Here is a 19,276-nt window from a genome sequence, read left to right as displayed (position 1 = left end):
TTGCGTCGTAAGAAATTGGGAAGCAAGAGGGTTCAAGCCCTTAGGGTCTCGACAATGTCAGAAGGCATCCCTATTCTTTTTATCCTGTGTGCTGCCATCCTCGGCTCATTCATGATTTTGTCCTCAGGATTATCCCCCTCATCTAACAACAGGTAGAAATAAGCCACTCTTTTTTTTTTTTTTTTTTTTGCCGTACGCGGGCCTCTCACTGTTATGGCCTCTCCCGTTGCGGAGCACAGGCTCCGGATGCGCAGGCTCAGCGGCCATGGCTCACGGGCCCAGCTGCTCCGCGGCATGTGGGATCCTCCCGGACCGGGGCACGAACCCATGTCCCCTGCATCGGCAGGCAGACTCTCAACCACTGAGCCACCAGGGAAGCCCATGTCACTCTTTACTAGTAGAAAATGGTCTAAGTGACCTTCTCTTGTAGCTCTGCCTCAAATTCACAAGCAGTTATAAAGTAGTGGAGAGAAAAGAGCAGCCTCAGACATGATGCATAAAGAGTCCCTTTATTATAAGTAATCAAAAGTAAACAAATACTCTCTTTAAACAAAAGTTAAATACGGCTGCCCAAAATGACTAAAATAATACAATGGCCAATAGTTAAACTCTCTCTTCATATATTATCACTACATGTATATCGCCCTCAACCTGATAACTTTTTACAGAGCGTTTCATTTTTCCTAAAAGGATATTACATTAATCACAATTTATTTAAATTATTCTGATATTACATTTATAAGAATCATCTCTTAAATATTTAAATACATTAGAATGCAACTTTGATCATTTGGGGAAATTTCCCATTTCAACTCAATGAAAAATATTCATTATATTTATCCATTATATTTTATTCTTTTGGGAGTAAGTCACCTCCAGATCTCTTGGAATATTTCATCCTTTTCTACGAAAGTGTATGCGACTCAGAAGTTCTCTGAACTTCAGTATTAAGGAGTAGTTATTCATGTTTTCTTTCCATGTTTCATAAGTCCTTCTAAATTTGTCATAATAACTTTCTTTTTTCAAGTTGAAATCTGATCCAATTTTTTTTAAATAACTGTCTTTTTTCCATATTTCTCTCCAGGAGCCTTTGAATTTTTCCAAATAACTTTCTTTTTCAGATTCTTCCTTCCATATTCCTTCTCCTTTTTTTAAGGCTATTAATTCAGCTTTAAGTAAGTTTCTGTGAATTCTCCAATAGATTTTAGAATCATAATTTAGCCCTTTAACGAGAACAGTTTTGCCAAGGCCTCTTCTCAAAATTTCTTCATTCAGACTCACACTAAAATATCTACCCTTGAATAAAAAAAAAACACAAGCCAATTATTTAATAAAGTTACTAGCATACCTGTAACACTTCATTTACTTTAAAATCAGTCATTCTGCAACTTGAGTCCTCCAAATAAAAGTCAAAAATATAAATGCAAAAGGGTCCTTAAGAGCTTAAAACAGTTAATGCTAAATCCAAGAATTTCATTACTAGAAGAGACCATTGCTCAAAGACAATTCACTCTTTTATAACATATAGTTCTCCACAGGCTCACTGGTCTCCTACCCAAAAATGTGCAGAAGCAATAAAGCACGAAAAGGGTTTTTTGGTTTTATTGTTGTCGTTTGGAGGGGAAATGGAGCACACACCAGATAGGTAAAATGACAGGAGGCCATAGCAAAAGAGAAACCAAAGAAAAGTAACGAAACTAAAAAGTAGACAAATGCAAAATGAAATGAATCATCACTGAACTGTTAATTTAGGTTCAGAAGTCCAGTGTTTGAGGAAGGCACTGGCATGTAAATACATTTTTAAAAGATGTCCCATAAAATAATGAACATAAAAATAGTCCTGGCCCTTGAATCTTCACCCTTCAGGAAATTTCATTCATACCTCACTGCCTAATGAAACCAGATAAATGGGATTTTTTTTTTTTCTCGCTAATTTACAGTGTAAAGGAGATCCTGCTTAGCTATTTCCATAGTCCTTGTGGGATTTTAACTTAACAAGGTTAATTTTAACAAAGTATTAGTAATTTTATAGCTTCATTAGACAAGTAATTCACAGTTAAATTTTTTTAATGTGAAAACTAAAAATTTAAAGTAGGAAACATTTTCTAAGACTATATAAAGGAATAAAGTAACCTTTTGTTCCTTTAAATGCAGTAACTTTTGGTACATGATGATAAGCGGCTAAGAAATACAGTTTTAAAGGGATTATCATATTTGTCTCAATGTTTTAAATTTAATGAGCTGAACCAAAATAAAAATAATTAAAATTCAACCTCACACTACAGTAAAATTCAACAGAAGTAAATTACCGAAATTGCATAAAACATAATTTGGTCACCTTCTAGGAAAGAGTATAAGGTAAAGACAGATAAGGTAAAGTGTGGGCTCAGAAGCCAGGAAGAGCTGGGCTTGAATACCAGTTCTTCTACTTGGTTACCCGGAGTCCCCCCTGTAAAAGGGAATAAAATGATTCCATAGCGGGGTTTTGAGGATAAATAATATATACTCCTCAACTGAAAAGAGAAGTTAATATTTTCGTAAGGCCTTTGGGATCTTTTATATACTTCTGTATTATCAACTTAGTCAAGTGTAAGATGCTTCAACCAATCAGTATTGGATAATTCTTATTTTGAAAGAACTGAATGTGATCTGGACATGCAAAAATTAATGGATTTCACTAGGTGTTCTCTTAATAATTCACAAAGCTTTAATAATTAAAATAGTTATAATTCTAATCACTTTAATGTGAGGTTATTTTTCTCTTCAGATTATTCTTGTTTGTTACATAATAAGGAACTTTAAAAGTAAGAAAAATTACCCTTAATCCTGTTATAATAACATTTCAACTATTTTATTTTTCCATGTTCTTTTTTTTTTTTTTTTTAACATCTTTATTGGAGTATAATTGCTTTACAATGGTACGTTAGTTTCAGCTTCACAACAAAATGAATCAGTTATATATATACATATATTCCCATATCTCTTCCCGCTTGCGTCTCCCTCCCTCCCACCCTCCCTATCCCACCCCTCCAGGCGGTCACAAAGCACCGAGCTGATCTCCCTGTGCTATGCGGCTGCTTCCCACTAGCTATCTACCTTACGTTTGGTAGTGTATATATGTCCATGCCTCTTTATCGCTTTGTCACCGTTTACACTTCCCCCTCCCCATAGCCTCAAGTCCATTCTCTAGTAAGTCTGTGTCTTTATTCCTGTTTCACCCCTAGGTTTTTCATGACATTTTTTTTTCCATGTTCTTTTTTCAGTAATCGTCCACCAAAAGAAATTTGGAAGAAGGCACATCGAAGGACTCAAGACAGTGACAGGGCAACAGTAATGAAGCTCTCAGGCATCCGCAGTTACAGAATGGCTAATGGCCAGTCATAAAGGTAAGGAAACTCTGAGGCAATGTCTTCAGATGACTGACTACTGATCATGAATAGTATTTAAATAGGCTCAATTTAAATATGCCCAGTAGTATTAAATATGCTCAATGTTTTTAGAGTTCAAAGAATTATATGTTAAGGCATACCTATCTACAAGGTATTGGACCAGAATGAGCAATATTTACCTTCAGAAAACACCCTTGCTCTTTGCAATTTTCAGTTGACAAGTCGCACTCAACAAGTGGTTTATAATAACAAGTGTGATATAATGTCCATAAATAAATGTATAAGATACTCCTTAAACTGGCAATGTCCAGAGTCAATAATAATTCGAAGTTTTTTAACTTTTTTAAAATTTTCTATTTTTTTCTATAATAAACATATAAACACAATTTTTTCTATAATAAACAAATTTTATAGCAAAATTTATATATGAAACATCTAGTTCTCTATACATAATCACTGTGAGTCATACTTTAAAAAGACAAAAAAATTCAGTCTCATTATATATTCAAGGCTCTGATTAATGACGAGTTTATGTATTAAATAATAAGAATAAAATATTGCTAGTTATTTCTTCACACTACTTACCTTATTCACTAAAAGGTAGCAAAAGAGTGCTGAATTCTCCTTTCCAAGAAGTTGGAACCATACTACTTGGGAAGGTTTTAGCTCTTTTTGTAACCACACCTTCCCAGTTTCAGTGAGTTCTACTCCAGCCAACTTAACCAGCAAAGCACCACACGGCTCTTCTAAAAGGGTTAGGTAGAAGAGAGTTTTAGCTTTAATACCACGTTGCAAAAGCAAATTCCAAAGTCATTTGGGCTCCAAAAAACAACTGGATATATTATGTTTATTTATAAATACCCAGACTATCTAGATATAGATCCATTCATTTCTATAGTCAACCTGTCTTTTAAAACAATACAAGTATGTAACAGATGGAAATTTCAAAAACTCATTTCAGTAAGATCCAGAACAGGATGTGGGGTTTAACCAATTTACCTTTTTAAAAAAAATCTGCCAGATTTGGGCTTCCCTGGTGGCGCAGTGGTTGGGAGTCCGCCTGCCGACGCAGGGGACGCGGGTTCGTGCCCCAGTCTGGGAAGATCCCACGTGCCGCGTAGCGGCTGGGCCCGTGGGACGTGGCCGCTGGGCCTGCGCGTCCGGAGCCTGTGCTCCGCGGCGGGAGAGCCCACAGCAGTGAGAGGCCCGCGTACCGCAAAAAAAAAAAAAAAAAAAAAAAATCTGCCAGATTTATTTCTCTGCACACATACACGTAATGCTACAAGATATGTCGTTCAATAATATAAGCTCCTACGACCAATAGGACTGTATAAACTGCGTTTTCACTTAATGTACTGAGGATATTTTCCCATCTCAATAAATATTGATTAATATCAACATTATTTTTTTTAATATACATTTTACAAAACTGACTTCCAGACAGGATTTTATCAATTTATTACCCAAGTAACATAGTGATAAGAAAGTCTGGGCAAACTCTTGATAAAATTTTAACCAATTAAACTTTAATAACAGGATTTTATTGCAGAAAAAGTTTATAACTTTCCATAAAGGATAATGGCTGACAAAAAAAAATCTTAATGACTTTTTTTTGAAAGAAATTATACATTTAACATATGTTAAACTCTTATACAAGTAGCTGAAAGTATAAAGTTAAGTTCATTTAATTACTAGGGAAAAAGTAATACTTGAGTTCAGGAAGATATCCTAGAAGTTTGCCACAATATTATTTGATGATAGAAAAACATTTTCTTTAGGGCATGGGTTCTTGAAACCTGTCCTAGAGTTTCAGTTAGATAAGTATCAAAAGGTGTAAGTAGGATTATGTCCTTAGAAAAATCTGTGACACAGTAAATACACAAATTAGATTAAGGCAGAACATATAATAAAGACTAGATGAATTTAAATCATTGGTACGTAATGAGTTAAGGGAAGCTTGAAGATTCTGCGGTCTCTCTTCAATCCTTTAATGCTGCCATCAACACCAGCTGTCTTCCAATAAAACATCCTCTAGTCTTTAAGACCAAAATTTTGGGGACCAAAAACATGAATCTAAGTCAACACTATCAACCTGAAGTATTAATGTCCTAATTCTTCACTTCACAAAAGGTCATTGGGATTCCTTTAAAATTAGCAATTCCCCATTAAGCATTTAAAATATGATGCGGCCAATAAAAATTTAAAAATAAATCTTCCAAGAACTAATCTACTGAATAAGGTTAGTTATATACATCATATATTTTTGCCCAAACAGTTGAGATTTTTTTGAAAAAGGAGATGCAACTTTTAATGCTTATGATGTCTAATTTTAGCTTTATGTGAATCCCTCTATCTTACCAGCTCTTCAACAAATCTTTTATGCACATATTTTAAAAAAGCCTAATTCATACTGTATTGGATGACACAGATGATGCCAAAGGTTATAAGGGGACAGCAACATGGGCTCCAGTGGAAGAGCCCAAGAGCAGGACTTGGGTTTTGCAGAATGAACAGAGAGGCAGGAAGAGGAAGAGGAAGTGAGTATGTCAAGTAAGGGAAAGACCATGGGAACCTGGAAAAAACGGCAGACGTAAGATGAATATGGAAGCAAATCACCACTAAGGAGTTTGCTATATTTCTGTTCCATCAGATGGGTCGGAAACTTCATAACTAAATATTCTTAAGGTTTTTATAAAGATAGTACATGATAGAAAAACAACTGATTTATACCCTCAATTTAGAAAACATTATAAGTGAATTCGTGACAATGGACAATTTCACGAGACAGGAGTATCACATACGTCAAAAAGATTATTTTTTACCATCCCCGGATAGAAGAAGCTTTGAGTAATATCCTCATTAGACTGCAGGTTTTGTGACTACTGTAGGATCACATCCATTGTTTGCCACTATATACTGAGACTGTGACAAAACAGCAGGCATTCAGTAAACATTTATTGAAGAAATGAAGTGTCCTAAGAGTTCCGCTTCATAAAAATTTTCAGCTCTGTGTGTGTTTGCCTCCTCATCATACACACCAAAGATAAGAGCATGGAAGGAAGGGATATTACAGAATAGTCATGAGGAAGGAGTCTTGGAAATATTATAATTCTCTTCTTTGATGGTGGTGGAAACCATAAGCCAAAACTAGAAATAGAACACAAGCTCTCCATGCCAATACACATTCTACTACACCACACAGACTCTACTCTGATGTAGTTTTCTGAGCTAAATCTTTTTGGTTAGAATGGCCTTAACTTGGGGAGCCTGAATCCTAGCCTTCCTTACAATAAAATCAAAAGTCCATCCCTGGGACTTCCCTGGTGGCGCCGTGGTTAAGAATCCTCCTGCCAATGCAGGGGACACGGGTTCGATCCCTGGCCCAGGAAGATCCCACATGCCGCAGAGCAACTAAGCCCATGCACCACAACTACTGAGCCTGCGCACCACAACTACTGAAGCCCGCACTCCCCAGAGCCCACGTGCTGCAACTATTGAGCCCATGCACCACAGCTACTGAAGCCCACATGCTCTAGGGCCAACGTGCCACAACTTCTGAGCCCATGTGCTGCAACTACTGAAGCCTGCGCACCTCGAGCCTGTGCTCCGCAACAAGAGAAGCCACCGCAATGAGAAGCCCGCGTACCGCAATGAAGAGTAGCCCCTGTGTGCAGCAACAAAGACCAACGCAGCCAAAAAAATAAATTAATTAAAAAAATTTTAAAAAATAAAAGTCCATCTCTATCTTACAGGCCAGGTAGTAAAAATAGTGAAAGGAACATAAGGAGCTTTCAATTAACAGCTATTTTTAAATGAAAAAGATTATGCTGTAACATCTTATTATATCAGTCAAAATAGTGCTTGGAAAGCAACCTTCTAGTTCTACAACCATTTTATAAGTAAACAGGTTTAACAAATGAAAATGCAAAATGATCTCTTTAACATCAACAATTTATGTCAGTTACAAAAAGTATTAACACTACCGTTACATTTGTACTGGTTATCATCTGTTGGGACGAATAAGACATGTCTGTTTCTTTAACTTTTGCATCTGTATACATAAAGTTGTGGACTGGGTAGCAGAAAATCTGTTTTCTACCTTTGATTTCATCAACTGTTAGGTAGATGGCTTCATACATGGCCTTTAACTTCTATAGAAAATATTTAAATAAGTGGGGGAGAAAAGTAAGTTTCCTTTCAGCTCTAAAATTTTGATTGTTTGTACCAACTTGATAAACATTTTTATTTGATGTGAAACCCATTAATAACAATATGTGTATGTGGCAATTAGAGTGCTGTGGCATTGCTCGACTTCTGGGGCAGATTCCCACTGAATACCATCCCTGAAGTTGTGCAATGTACAGCCTGGACAATCACAAGTGATGACCTTGCTGTCTAAGCATTAAAGAATCATCACTATTTCAGACAGGAGAGATTTAAATTATTGTAGCATTATTACAACAACTGAGAAGGTAGAGGACTTATGAAGTATAAACCATGCTTAGAGCTGAAATGGCCATTAAATGGCCATTAAATGGCCAAATAAACATCTCAGGTATCTTTCTTTAGGGAAAAATACTGTTTGATTTGTTAAAGAAGTCAATCATTTCAGGTATGTCTGGGGAAAAAAAATTAATCTTATTCCTTTGCAGCCCTATCTAATTGAACAGAGTGATATTCATTCATCTGAGGCTAAAGAAATAAGAATCCCTTTCTTCAGAACAGTAAAATAATATTAAGAAGATCTTTAAATATAACTCAGTTAATTCATTTGACAAATTTTGCCAAGTCTCTGCTGGCTAACAATTATTTTTCTAGGGACTGTGAATAATGAGATAGATAAGAAAAGTTCCCTGCCCACCAGGGGCTCACAGTTTAATAGAAGAATATAAACCTAGATATATAATTACAGGAAAATGTGTTTCAGTACTTTAATTGCAGTGTGTATAAATTGCTTGGGGGACAGGAAAGAAAGAGGCTAATTCTGCTTGGGAGTTAAGGAGAGCTTCACAGAAGAGCTGACATTTGAGCTAGATCCTAAAGAATCCACAGGAGCCAAGTCACTCTGGGCAAAGAACTATGCCCAGGGCATGAGAACACATGGAAGCAGCAGGCATGTCTGTGTGGCTGGGGGCTTTGCCATGAAGCAGGGAGAAATGGGAATTGCAGCAGCAAAGCTATGGACTCTGCCCAGCTCTCCAGCCTCCTTTGGTGTCTCTTGTCCCCTTCTTCCCTATGCCCTGGCCAGACGAGCCTTCACGTGCTTACCAAAAGAGCCAACTCATCCCCACACATATTCTTCCTAGCCAGCCCCCTCCCATTCTTCGGGTATCTGATTAAATAGCAACTCCTCAGTGAGGCCTTCTCTGACTACTATATATGTAGGTTCGCCCTTCATACAACCGCCTATAATTCTCATCCTATACCCTGACCCTCTTCTTCAGCGCTCTCAGGACACTTTTTCATTTGTCTGTTGCCCATCTTCCACCTGTACTATAAGCTCCAAGGGGTAGAGTGGTCTTGTTTATTTCACTCCCCACGTACGGCTAGCATAGGACCTAGAACATAACATGTGCTCAATATTTGTGGAATAAATGCTTGAATGCCTGAATGAACCACTGAGTGCTTGAATGAGAAAAGGAGGGAAGGAAGAAAAGAAATCTAGAGCCAAATTAAATAGTTCTTGTATGTAAGTCAAGAATTTGGACTTTCCCTCATAGACAATGGAAAGTTACTAAAAATTAAAATGACTTTTTTTTGCTATTTTTAAAATAACTTCTAATAAAGGAACATTAAAATAGTTATTCAGTGTTATTATTTTTGCACCTTACTTACTTCTCCATGAAGATATAATAGGTAAAGTAATGGGAATATGTTCAACCTCTAAACCATTCTCGGTTATTCGGCGTAGTCGTCCTCGTAGTTTAACATTCCTTCTTATAAATTCTACTGGAATATCTGAAGGACTTGTGAATTTTGATGTCTGTTGATTTACAAGGAGAAAAATATAACATTTTACTACCATTTTCATATTAAAATTAAGCATGTCAAATTCTCTAAACATTTTAAAGAAGATATAACCACTGGAAATTTTTAATTTGGTTCTTAATTTTATATTAAAATTTTAATAAGATTTAACACAAAGTGTTTATGGGAACATTATTTAGAAATATTTAGTCATTATTTTACTATTTCAAGCTACTCTATAGAGAACATTAAACAGACTCCTAATTTCTAAAAGCCTACATCCTCGAAATATGACACAATCCATCAAAAAGCAGTGAGTCTAAACATGGTACCACACAAATCTGGCTAAAGAGTCACTATCCTACACTATAGATGTACCATCTATTCATGCAGGTACTGCTGGGAGAACCTAACCAAAACTGAGGCAAGTTAAATTTGACTACTAATCAACAAGGTTTTTTCCCTTGTTTTTTATCTCATAGGAGAAAAAGGCCCCTCCCAAAAGGCCAACATTAGGAATTTATTTAAATACCTAACACCTTGGAGTTAGTCAACATTTTATACCTGTGTCTTCCATATTAACAGTACTATAGAGATAACCTTAACTCATAATCATGGCTGGGTGAGAACCTCATACAGGCAGAAGGATAGTAAGATAGATACTATCTTACTTCCTAAGATAGTGAAGTTGGTCTAAACATTAAAAAAAATTTTTTTCAAACAAGAAAAATATTGTAGCAGACAAATCCAGAATGTGGAACGTTAAAAATGGGATAAATGACTTGGTTACTCTAACAAATCAATGGCGTAAAGGGGAAAAAATGGGGGTGGGGTTCTAGACTGTTATAAAATAAATGAGTCATAAGAGATATAACAAACAAACGCAATATATGGACCATTTGAATCCTGATTCGAACAGATCATCTATTGAAAAAAGACACCACTGAGACAATCAAGGAACTCTTAATATGGTCTGGGTATTAGATGATGCTAAGGGGTTATTAATTATCTTAGATGTGATAACGTTCTAGGACAGACGGACACTGTGAGTCTCCTGATGCGGCACAACAGGAAGCAGTATACACCGTCACCTTCTTGTTCACACTAAATCTACCAAGGAAACACAAATCTAGACTGTGGGACATTCTCTAAGACAAGTGGCTTGGGCTCTTCAAAAATGGCAGTGTCATGACAGACAAAAATTAAACATAAAGTGGGATAAAAGTCTAGATTAAAGGAGACTAAAGAGACATGACAACTAAATACAGTGTGTGATCCTGGGCTGAACCTTAGACTGGGGGAAAAACAGCTACAAAGGATATTTTCAGAAGATAAATATGAATAAGAACTGGATTTTAGATATTACTGCAAAAATATTAAATTTATTAGCTGTGATATTAATGTGACTATGTAGGAAAATATCCCTGCTCTTAGGAAGTACACTATGAAGTCCTTATGGGACAAGTTCCATCATGTCTGCAACTTGCTTTCAAATGGTTTCACTGAGGGAGAGAGAGAAAGCACAACCATGGCAAAAATGTTAACAACTGGTGAATCTAGATAAAAAGGAGGTGACTGCTTTTTCTGGGGAAAACACTGTGAGGAAAAAGATTCTGAAGGTATGTATTGTCAGCATTCATTCAAGAATGTGGAATATGCAGAACATAAACAAAAGGGAAGAGAAATCCTAAATCAAACACACATGAAAAGTTTGAGTGAGTCACCTGACAGAAGTTGTCTATGAAAAGTTTATGGGAAAGACACAGAAATGTGGGCTAAACATCCACATAGATGGCTCCCAATATGGTTCTGTGACATCCCTAGGGTAGCACTGATGAGTTAATGTCAATGGGAGGGGAACTCTAGGAGTAAGCCACAGGGCTCTGACCTGGATCCTCTCCTGTTTAATACGATCACCAGTGACTTGAATGAGAGCGTAAGGATCGAACATCAGCAGGTCTGATGCTTGGAAGGGTATGAATACTAAGTCGGAGTTAGTATTTTAAAAGATCCTGACAGGGCTTCCCTGGTGGCGCAGTGGTTGAGAGTCCGCCTGCTGATGCAGGGGACATGAGTTTGTGCCCTGGTCCGGGAAGATCCCACATGCCGCGGAGCGGCTGGGCCCGTGAGCCATGGCCGCTGAGCCTGCGCATCTGGAGCCTGTGCTCTGCAACAGGAGAGGCCACAACAGTGAGAGGCCCGCGTACCGCAAAAAAAAAAAAAAAAAAAAAGATCCTGACAATTAGAATGAATGGCTACAACATAAAAGTCTGCCCCTGTATCCTCCCAAACTAAAGGATAGAAGAGAATAAAGCAGCATATATGGAAAAGATTTACAGGTTTTAGTTAATTGTGAACTCAAGATGAGTGAAAATGTGACAAGGCTGCCAAAAACAAAAAGTGCAAACTCCCTCTCCTCTTTGCCCAGCCCCCCTACAACTCCCCTCTGCAAAGTTCCACCCAAAGCAACATTATTAGAAGCAGGATCCAGAACAAGAGAGGTGAGGGAGCGAATACTCTAAATCAGGCTCTAAGTGGAATCTATCTGGCTGTTCTGGGTGTCATATTTCATAAAAGACTTCATCGAACTGGAACAAAGCCAGAAGAGGAGAAAAAAGATGGTAAAGAGCCTGGAAACTACATCACCTGAGAAAACCAAGAGTATTTTGCCCAAGGAAGCAAGACTTAGAAGGAGTAGAGAGGGACATTAAAGATGTCTTCAACTACTACAGGTCCATCCTTTAAATTCTGAGGTGTTTTCGTTAAAGGATACACATAAAAGGGCAAAAGTGTGCCCTGATGTTTGGAGTTTTGGAAGTTATTAAGGAGCTAGGGGAGGAAATGGAAAAACGTAGAACCCAATGTTCTACTTTCACGAAGCTCACAGTCTATGTGAAGAACCTCTAAAGGCAGATCCCACTGCATCTACCTCATGATGGGAGGAATCCAATAATCCCTCAACAGCCAAAAGTTCAGTGCAGCATTTCTGTGACACAGAACACATCATCTGGAAGAGGAAAAGACAATATGCATAAAACCAGAATACAACTATAGAGCAACACATGAATAGGTTTAATATAAAGTGTAAGTGCTAAAGGGTCAAAATGGAAAGGATAGGAACACCTGAGGAAGACATCTTTCAACAAAAAAATCCTGAGTTTGTGATAAACACAGCCTGCTCTCCGGAGCAGGCAGAAAGATGATCCCACTAACAAGGGTGCTATGCCCAAGCTTCAGAGGGTGAAGGGCAGTCCTAAAGGCAAACAGACAAAAGCTGGAAGCATCGCAGTGAAGAGAAAATAATAAGGGTTTTAAATTCAGGAAGATGTCATATGAAATCCAGTTCTGCCATGTACTAGCCGGATGATCTTGTCAGAGTTATTTCTCTGACCATCCATCTCCTCATCTATAAAAGTTAGGCATAAGAATACCTCTATCACAGAATTATTTTACCTATTAAATGAAATTATATATATAAAGGGCTCAGCACAGTACCAAACTTAATAATCTTTTTTATTTTTTAAATACGAAATTTGGAATTGTCAATCTGTAACTGAAAGAATATGAGAAACTGATAAACTCTCAAAGGGAAGAAGAAGGAGAGAAAACCAGCAATCCAAAAAGAAAGCTGGAGAGGAATTATCAAGGCTCCCTGTGGCAAGATATCAATGCAACATCCATTCCCAAACCCATTCTCCCTTGCCAACATGCTCTGTATGGGGTGGAAAAGCCAAACGGCCACTTGCCCAGCCTACTTTCCCCAGCTAGAGGTGGCCATGTGACAAAAGGATGTGAGCAAAGGTCTACAGAGGGCTTCCGGGAACATTTTTGCTTTTTGCATAAAAGGAAAAGATGCGGCTGGCACCTTCCTTCCTTTTTCCTCTCCTCCTGCCTTGAGCAGCCTGCTATAGCAGCCATCTGTGCCATGAGGAAAGGCAAGGAAAATCAGACAGACCTAAATTCTATGTTACTGAGTCGGGGAAGCAATGCTAGCAGCCTCTAACCTCCAAACTTCTTGTGACATGAGGAAAATCAACTTTTTAATTGGTTAAGCCACTGTTGATTGGGGTTTCTCTTATTTCTAGCTAAACATCTCCAACTGTTCTATAACAGAGTTTTTTATCTCCTAATGTTCCAATGTTCTTTTTGTCTTCCTTAGTCTGCTCTTCTCATCGCTATTATCAAAAACCATAAAATCTAAGAAAAAGACACCAAACTTAAGTCTAAAATAAATAACGTCATAACTATATATATATATATATATATCATTGAATAACTTGCATAAGTCAATGACGTACCTAACATAAGCAGGATTAGGACATGAAAGTCAATGAGAAAAAAAAAAAGAATTAAAGTCAGTGAGAATAAAAGTGAACATAATAAACAGTAACACACTCTGCTTTTTTTTTTTTTTGCGGTACGCGGGCCTCACTGTTGTGGCCTCTCCCGTTGCGAAGCACAGGCTCCGGATGCGCAGGCCCAGCGGCCACGTCCCATGGGCCCAGCCGCTCCGCGGCATGTGGGATCTTCCCGGACCGGGGCACGAACCCATGTCCCCTGCATCGGCAGGCGGACTCTCAACCACTGCGCCACCAGGGAAGTCCATCACACGCTACTTTTAATATTACCAAAGTGAAGTACTGAACTATATACTAAAAATAACGAAAAACTTACAATGATCTCTAATTGATTCATGTGTTTTTTTAAGGGCTAATAAGAGAAATGATCCCTCAGCACTATTTTCCCCTTAACTCTTAATCAGATAATTTAATATTTTGGCAATTTTGGAAACTTCAAAATACAGATATGTCATGGAATGTAGAGATATAAGAAAATGAAAAAAGTAGAACGAAAAGAACTAAAGTTTCAAAAGCTCCATTCTAGAAGAATATACATAGGCTTAAAATGAATGACTTACAAAATCATGGAGGTGTTATAAGAAAGAGCCTATTAAATATAAGGTTAAAAATCAGTTCAGGCCCCCCCCACCCCAAAAAAGACAGCCACTTCAATAAATGGTGCTGGGAAAACCGGACAGCTACATGTCAAAGAGTGAAACTGGACTACACTCCATGCACAAAAATAAATTCAAAATGGATTAAAGACTTAAACGTAAGGCCTGAAACCATAAACCTTCTAGAATAAAACACAGGCAGTATGCTCTTTGCCATCAGTCTTATTAGTACTTTTTTGGATATGCCTCCTCAGGCAAAGGAAACAAAAGTGAAAATAAACAAATCGGACATCAAACTAAAAAGCTTTTGCACAGTGAAGGAAACTGTCAACAAAACAAATAGGCAGCTTACTGAATTCGAGAAGATATTTACAAGTGATATATCCAATAAGAGCTTAATTTCCAAAATATACACAGAAGTTATACAATTCAGCATCAAAAAAACAAACAACCCAATTAAAATATGGGCAGAAGACCTAAAGATATATTTTTCCAAAGAAGGTATACAGATGGTCAACAGGCACACAAAAAGATGCTCGACATCACTAATCATCAGGGAAATGCAAATCAAAACCACAATGAGATATCACCTCACACTTGTCCGAATGGCTATTATCATAAAGACAACAAATAACAAGTGTTGGTGAGGATGTGGAGAAAAGGGAACCCTTGTGAACTGTTGGTGGGAATATAAATTGGTTTTGCCACTACGCAGAACAGTATGGAGGTTCCTCAAAAAATTAAAAATACAACTACCATATAATTGAGCAATTCCACTCCTGGGTATTTGTCCAAAGAAAACAAAAACACTAATTTGAAAAGATATATGTACTCACATGTTCACTGCAGCATCATTTACAGTGGCCAAGATATGGAAGCAACCTAAATGCCTATCGATAGATGAATAGATAAAGAAGATGTGGTATGTATATATACAATGGAATATTACTCAGCCATAAAAAGAATGGAATCTTGCCACTTGCAACAACATGGATGGATCTAGAGGGTATTATGCTAAATGAATAAGTCAGACAGAGAAAGACAGATACTGTATGATTTCACTTATACGTGGACTCTGAAACATAAATGAACAAATGCAACAAAACAGAAACACAGTCATACATACAGAGAACAAACAGGTGGTTGCCAGAGGGGAAGGGAGTGAGGGAAGGAAAGAAATAGGTAAGGGAGATAGGACTAGGAGATAAACTTCTAGTTACAAAATAAATGAGTCACAGGTATGACGTGTACAGCATGGGGAATTTAGTCAGTAATTATGCAATATCTTTGTATGGTGACATGGTAACTAGACTCGTGGTGATCATTTTGAAATGTATTGAAATATCAAATCACTACATTGTGTAACAGGAAGTAACCCAGCGTTGTAGGTCAATTTTACTTCAAAAACAAACTCATAGAAAAAGATCAGATTTGTGGTTAGGAGAGGTGGGTAACTTGGAAGGTACAAACTTCTAGTTATAAGATAAACAAGTACTAGGGATGTAATGTTCAACATGATTAATATAATGAACACTGCTGTAAGTTATCTATGAAAGTGGTTGAGAGGAAATTCTAAGACTTCTCATCACAAGGAAAAAAAATTTTTTTCTATTTATTTAATTTTATATCTATATGAGATGATGGATGTTCACTAAATTTACTGTGGTGATCATTTCATGAGGTATGTAAGTCAAATCATTATGCTGTACATCTTAAACTTATACTTTCACTGTATGTCAATTACCTCTCAGTTTAAAAAGATGAGTGCAAGGCACTAAAACAAAAAGAAGGGAAAAGAGACAGAAGTTTTGAAATTGGTGTCTGGGTGAAAAGGCAACAGTTGGAAAAGATATAGTATGATAAAGTAATGGGGTGTAGTCAATGATAATACAAAACAATATAGAGATAAGTGTAGGGAATAAATATATATAGAAGCAATATATCCATCACAGTTGGATGACACATGACACTGACACTGAACATGACACTGAAATTACATCCTATGATAACAATAAAGTGTATTAAAAAAATACTTGTAAATCTTGAATTATCAAATGGATTTCCACAATGTCTATTATTAATACATTATTGAAAGGGCAAAAAAATACACTAAATGAAAGCATAAATTATTTAGTTCTAAGGGACATAATTCAACGGCGATTTAAATTTAATACCACCATAGGAAACACTTTTGACTGTTTTCAACATCTGAAATGCAAATTTAGTGGTTACACCATTCTAGCAAATTAAATCCTTTTCAGATTCCTTTTTAAGCAGGAAGAAAAATGATTACGGAAATACAGGCTGTGCAATTACTTTCCATAAAATCCTGTGGATGTGTTACTTTTAAACCAACATCTTAAAATATGTTCATTGTTCTAAAATACTATTTAAAAGCTTCTAATATGAATAACAAAATGATACACTGCTTGAGATATCATCTTTCTCGTTTGAAGTGAGAAAAATTAACTGTCTGGTGCTTATCATAATGTTTTCTTCATTTTTTTAACTTACCAGTCGAACACTTCTGAGAAGTAACATTACTCCAGCTATGGCCATTACGGTGCTGATGTTCTTCAAAAAGAGATTTAATGATTAATCCTAATTATTATTCACAATAGTGAAAGTACTAATTAGAAGGCAGAAAAAAAAATCCTCTCTGTACCTAACTGCCCAAATAAGGCATATCCTTCAACTAAAGGTCCACTTCTTCCAAAAAAACTAACTGCCCACCCGCCCATTAATCTTCCCCTTTTTCTCCAACCAAACTGGCACACACAGTAATTATATACATAACATGGTACTGCTCTCTATTGATTGTATTGCTTTAACCATGAGTTCCCTGAATGCATGAATTAGTCTAATACTTACTTCTTCTGCAAGACCCACAGGAACTCCATAACCCTGAGTCTGCAGGCAGAATTTAAGTATCTGGTAGAAAACTTTATCACCAAAACCTTAAAATATAGCACTTGGGAAATACATGTTGCAAACAGTTGGGAAAAACTTAGCGATACCTTTGAAGTGCTTCGTTTAAACTGAAACAGACCTAAAGGAGTTTAATTAATTTAATAAGGACACTGTAATTCCCTCAACAGTGGTAATCTAACATGCTTTCCTTCAATAAATACAACTAAGCATATAAGAGATGAAGTTGAAAATATACACAAGGGTACATTCTGTGATTGGATTATTTGGAATGAACTATCCATGTGCTTGCTAACTTAACACTGTTTCCTCCCCAATACTGATGAGGTTATTTTTTAATTTGTAATAACCAATGCATCTCTTCCTGCTTAACTGGAAGAACCAAGGTCTTGTCAATTAACATATATGTGTGTGCATATTCACATATATATATTGCATTAATGCTACAAATATTTATCTAGCACTTACTAAGTGGTATTTACTACTCTAAGGACTGAGCTGCACTGGTGAGTGAAAACAGACATGGTCCTAGCTCTTGTGCTGCTTGGCTGCAAAGTATTTGCAAAGCTGATGATCCTACTCAATTTCCCAGCAGAATTCAACAAAGTTAATCACTCCATCTGAACACATACTCTTCACTTGGCTTCCAGGACACCTGGTTTTCCTGATTTTCCTCCTCCTCCCTGTCTGTTCCTTCCTAGTCTTTGCTGACATCCTTTTCAGGCCCCAAATTCTAAATGTTAGAGAGGCCCCCAGGTCTCAGTTCTAGGGCTTCTTCAGGAGCTTTTCTGACTGGCTCCAAGACGTCATCCAAGCTTTAAATACTACTCAAGGTTTATGCAGCCCATTCCCAAAGTTATATGCCCAGTTCTGATTTCCCTTCAATACATGACTCCTGTCTCCAGTTGCCTAGAACATCTACAGCTACGTTTAGGAGTCTAATGACCATCTTCAAGTTCACTCATCTCCATCTAGAGGTCTCATAGGCATCCTCAAGTTCACACGTGCAAAAAGCTCCCTAGATTTCCCTAACAATTCATTTATCCCAACTCCTCTATATCAGCAATTTCCAACACCATTCACGAAGCAGGCAGCCCCCTTTATTCCTCTCTTTGTTAGAAAGAAAGGAATTACCACAATCCTCTCTTGTCTAGTCGCCGAAAGTGCAGCCTCCCTCCACCCGGCCCCCGCCCTTTGTTGGAACTCCAATGGCCTCTCACTGCATTAAAGAAACGGAACTCCTCCATTCTCCGCAGGCCTATGGCGTTACACGCCCTGCTTTGGTGTCTGCCCGGCCCTTCCCAACCGCCCCCGCGGCCCCGCACACGCTGCCCTGACCAGGCGGCCCTCGAGCTGCTCCCCCGCGGCCTTCCATGCCTCCCCGGCCCGGCGGGTCCGCTGCCCGGGCCTCCCCAGGACGCGCCTCCCTCAGGCCCGCGCCCACCACCTGCCCGGCCGGCGGGTCAGCGGTACCCGGACGAGACGCAGGTGGTCGTCTGCCCATTGCGAGATCCACGCCACCACATTGGGCGCTGCTCGGTCCCGGTCCGGCGGCGGGGTGCCGGCGGCCGCGGGCCTCCCCGCCATGTTCCCAGCCTCCCGCGAGCCCGCGCCGCGTCTTTGACCGGGCGACAGGGGGCGCCGCTCTCCGCGAGAGGGCGGACGTGTTCGCGTTCCTCCGGCTGGAGGGGAAGCCGTCCAAGCGGACCGCCGGGTCCCCTTCTCCGCAGCCTAGGAGTGGCCGGGGGCAGGCCTCCCAACCCATAATGAGATATCTTCACAGTGACCCCAGCATTTATGCAGGGTTTTCCCACAGCGCAGGAGCTGTCTGTGATACGGGGACAGGAGCTGCAGAATTCCTGGCCATGCTGATGGGAGATGATCACTTTCAACTCGCTTAACTCACATCTGTGGGTAGCATGTGCCACACAAGAAAGAAAACTGAAGTAGATCATTCCTTACACCTGCTCCCAAATATAACAAGATGCGTATTTCTTATAGTTGAATTGTTGCTTCCTACGCCAAATATGCTCTAAAT

The 19,276-nt window shown here is 38.3% G+C and overlaps 1 protein-coding gene across 5 annotated transcripts; it reads right to left on the bottom strand.

Moving 5' to 3' along the window:
• Window positions 1-490: 490 nt before the first annotated feature.
• MISO1 (mitochondrial inner membrane subdomain organizer 1) lies at window positions 491-18,847 on the bottom strand. 5 transcript variants are annotated; one of them, XM_027113609.1, is made up of 6 exons: window positions 18,712-18,847; window positions 16,825-16,884; window positions 12,286-12,363; window positions 9,225-9,372; window positions 3,975-4,135; window positions 491-1,296 (listed from the first exon to the last, which is right to left on the bottom strand). In XM_027113609.1, the coding sequence occupies exons 1-6, from the start codon at window positions 18,823-18,825 to the stop codon at window positions 895-897; spliced, it is 963 nt and encodes a 320-aa protein (XP_026969410.1). In that variant the 5' UTR covers window positions 18,826-18,847; the 3' UTR covers window positions 491-894. The 5 variants fall into 5 exon arrangements, with proteins under 5 accessions (XP_026969410.1, XP_026969391.1, XP_026969419.1 ...); XM_027113590.1 differs by having other exon boundaries at window positions 18,686-18,834; XM_027113618.1 differs by lacking the exon at window positions 12,286-12,363.
• Window positions 18,848-19,276: the final 429 nt, after the last annotated feature.

This window comes from Aethalodelphis obliquidens, unplaced genomic scaffold, assembly GCF_003676395.1.
Source record: "Aethalodelphis obliquidens isolate GAN/ISIS:26980383/991018 unplaced genomic scaffold, ASM367639v1 scaffold1, whole genome shotgun sequence".
Lineage (NCBI taxonomy): Eukaryota > Metazoa > Chordata > Mammalia > Artiodactyla > Delphinidae > Aethalodelphis > Aethalodelphis obliquidens.
The sequence above is the reverse complement of the archived record's forward strand: the minus strand, read 5'-3'. Positions and strand labels throughout refer to the sequence as shown.

What these genes read in the sequence shown, in the direction of transcription:
- MISO1 (XM_027113609.1), bottom strand. Translation starts at nt 18,825, where the DNA reads ATGGCGGGGAGGCCCGCGGCCGCCGGCACCCCGCCGCCGGACCGGGAC. An exon ending in ACCACCTGCGTCTCGTCCGG is followed by an intron (nt 16,885 to 18,711) that starts GTACCGCTGACC and finishes CTCTTTTTGAAG; the next exon opens with AACATCAGCACCGTAATGGC. An exon ending in GCTACCTTTTAGTGAATAAG is followed by an intron (nt 1,297 to 3,974) that starts GTAAGTAGTGTG and finishes TTTTTATTCAAG; the next exon opens with GGTAGATATTTTAGTGTGAG.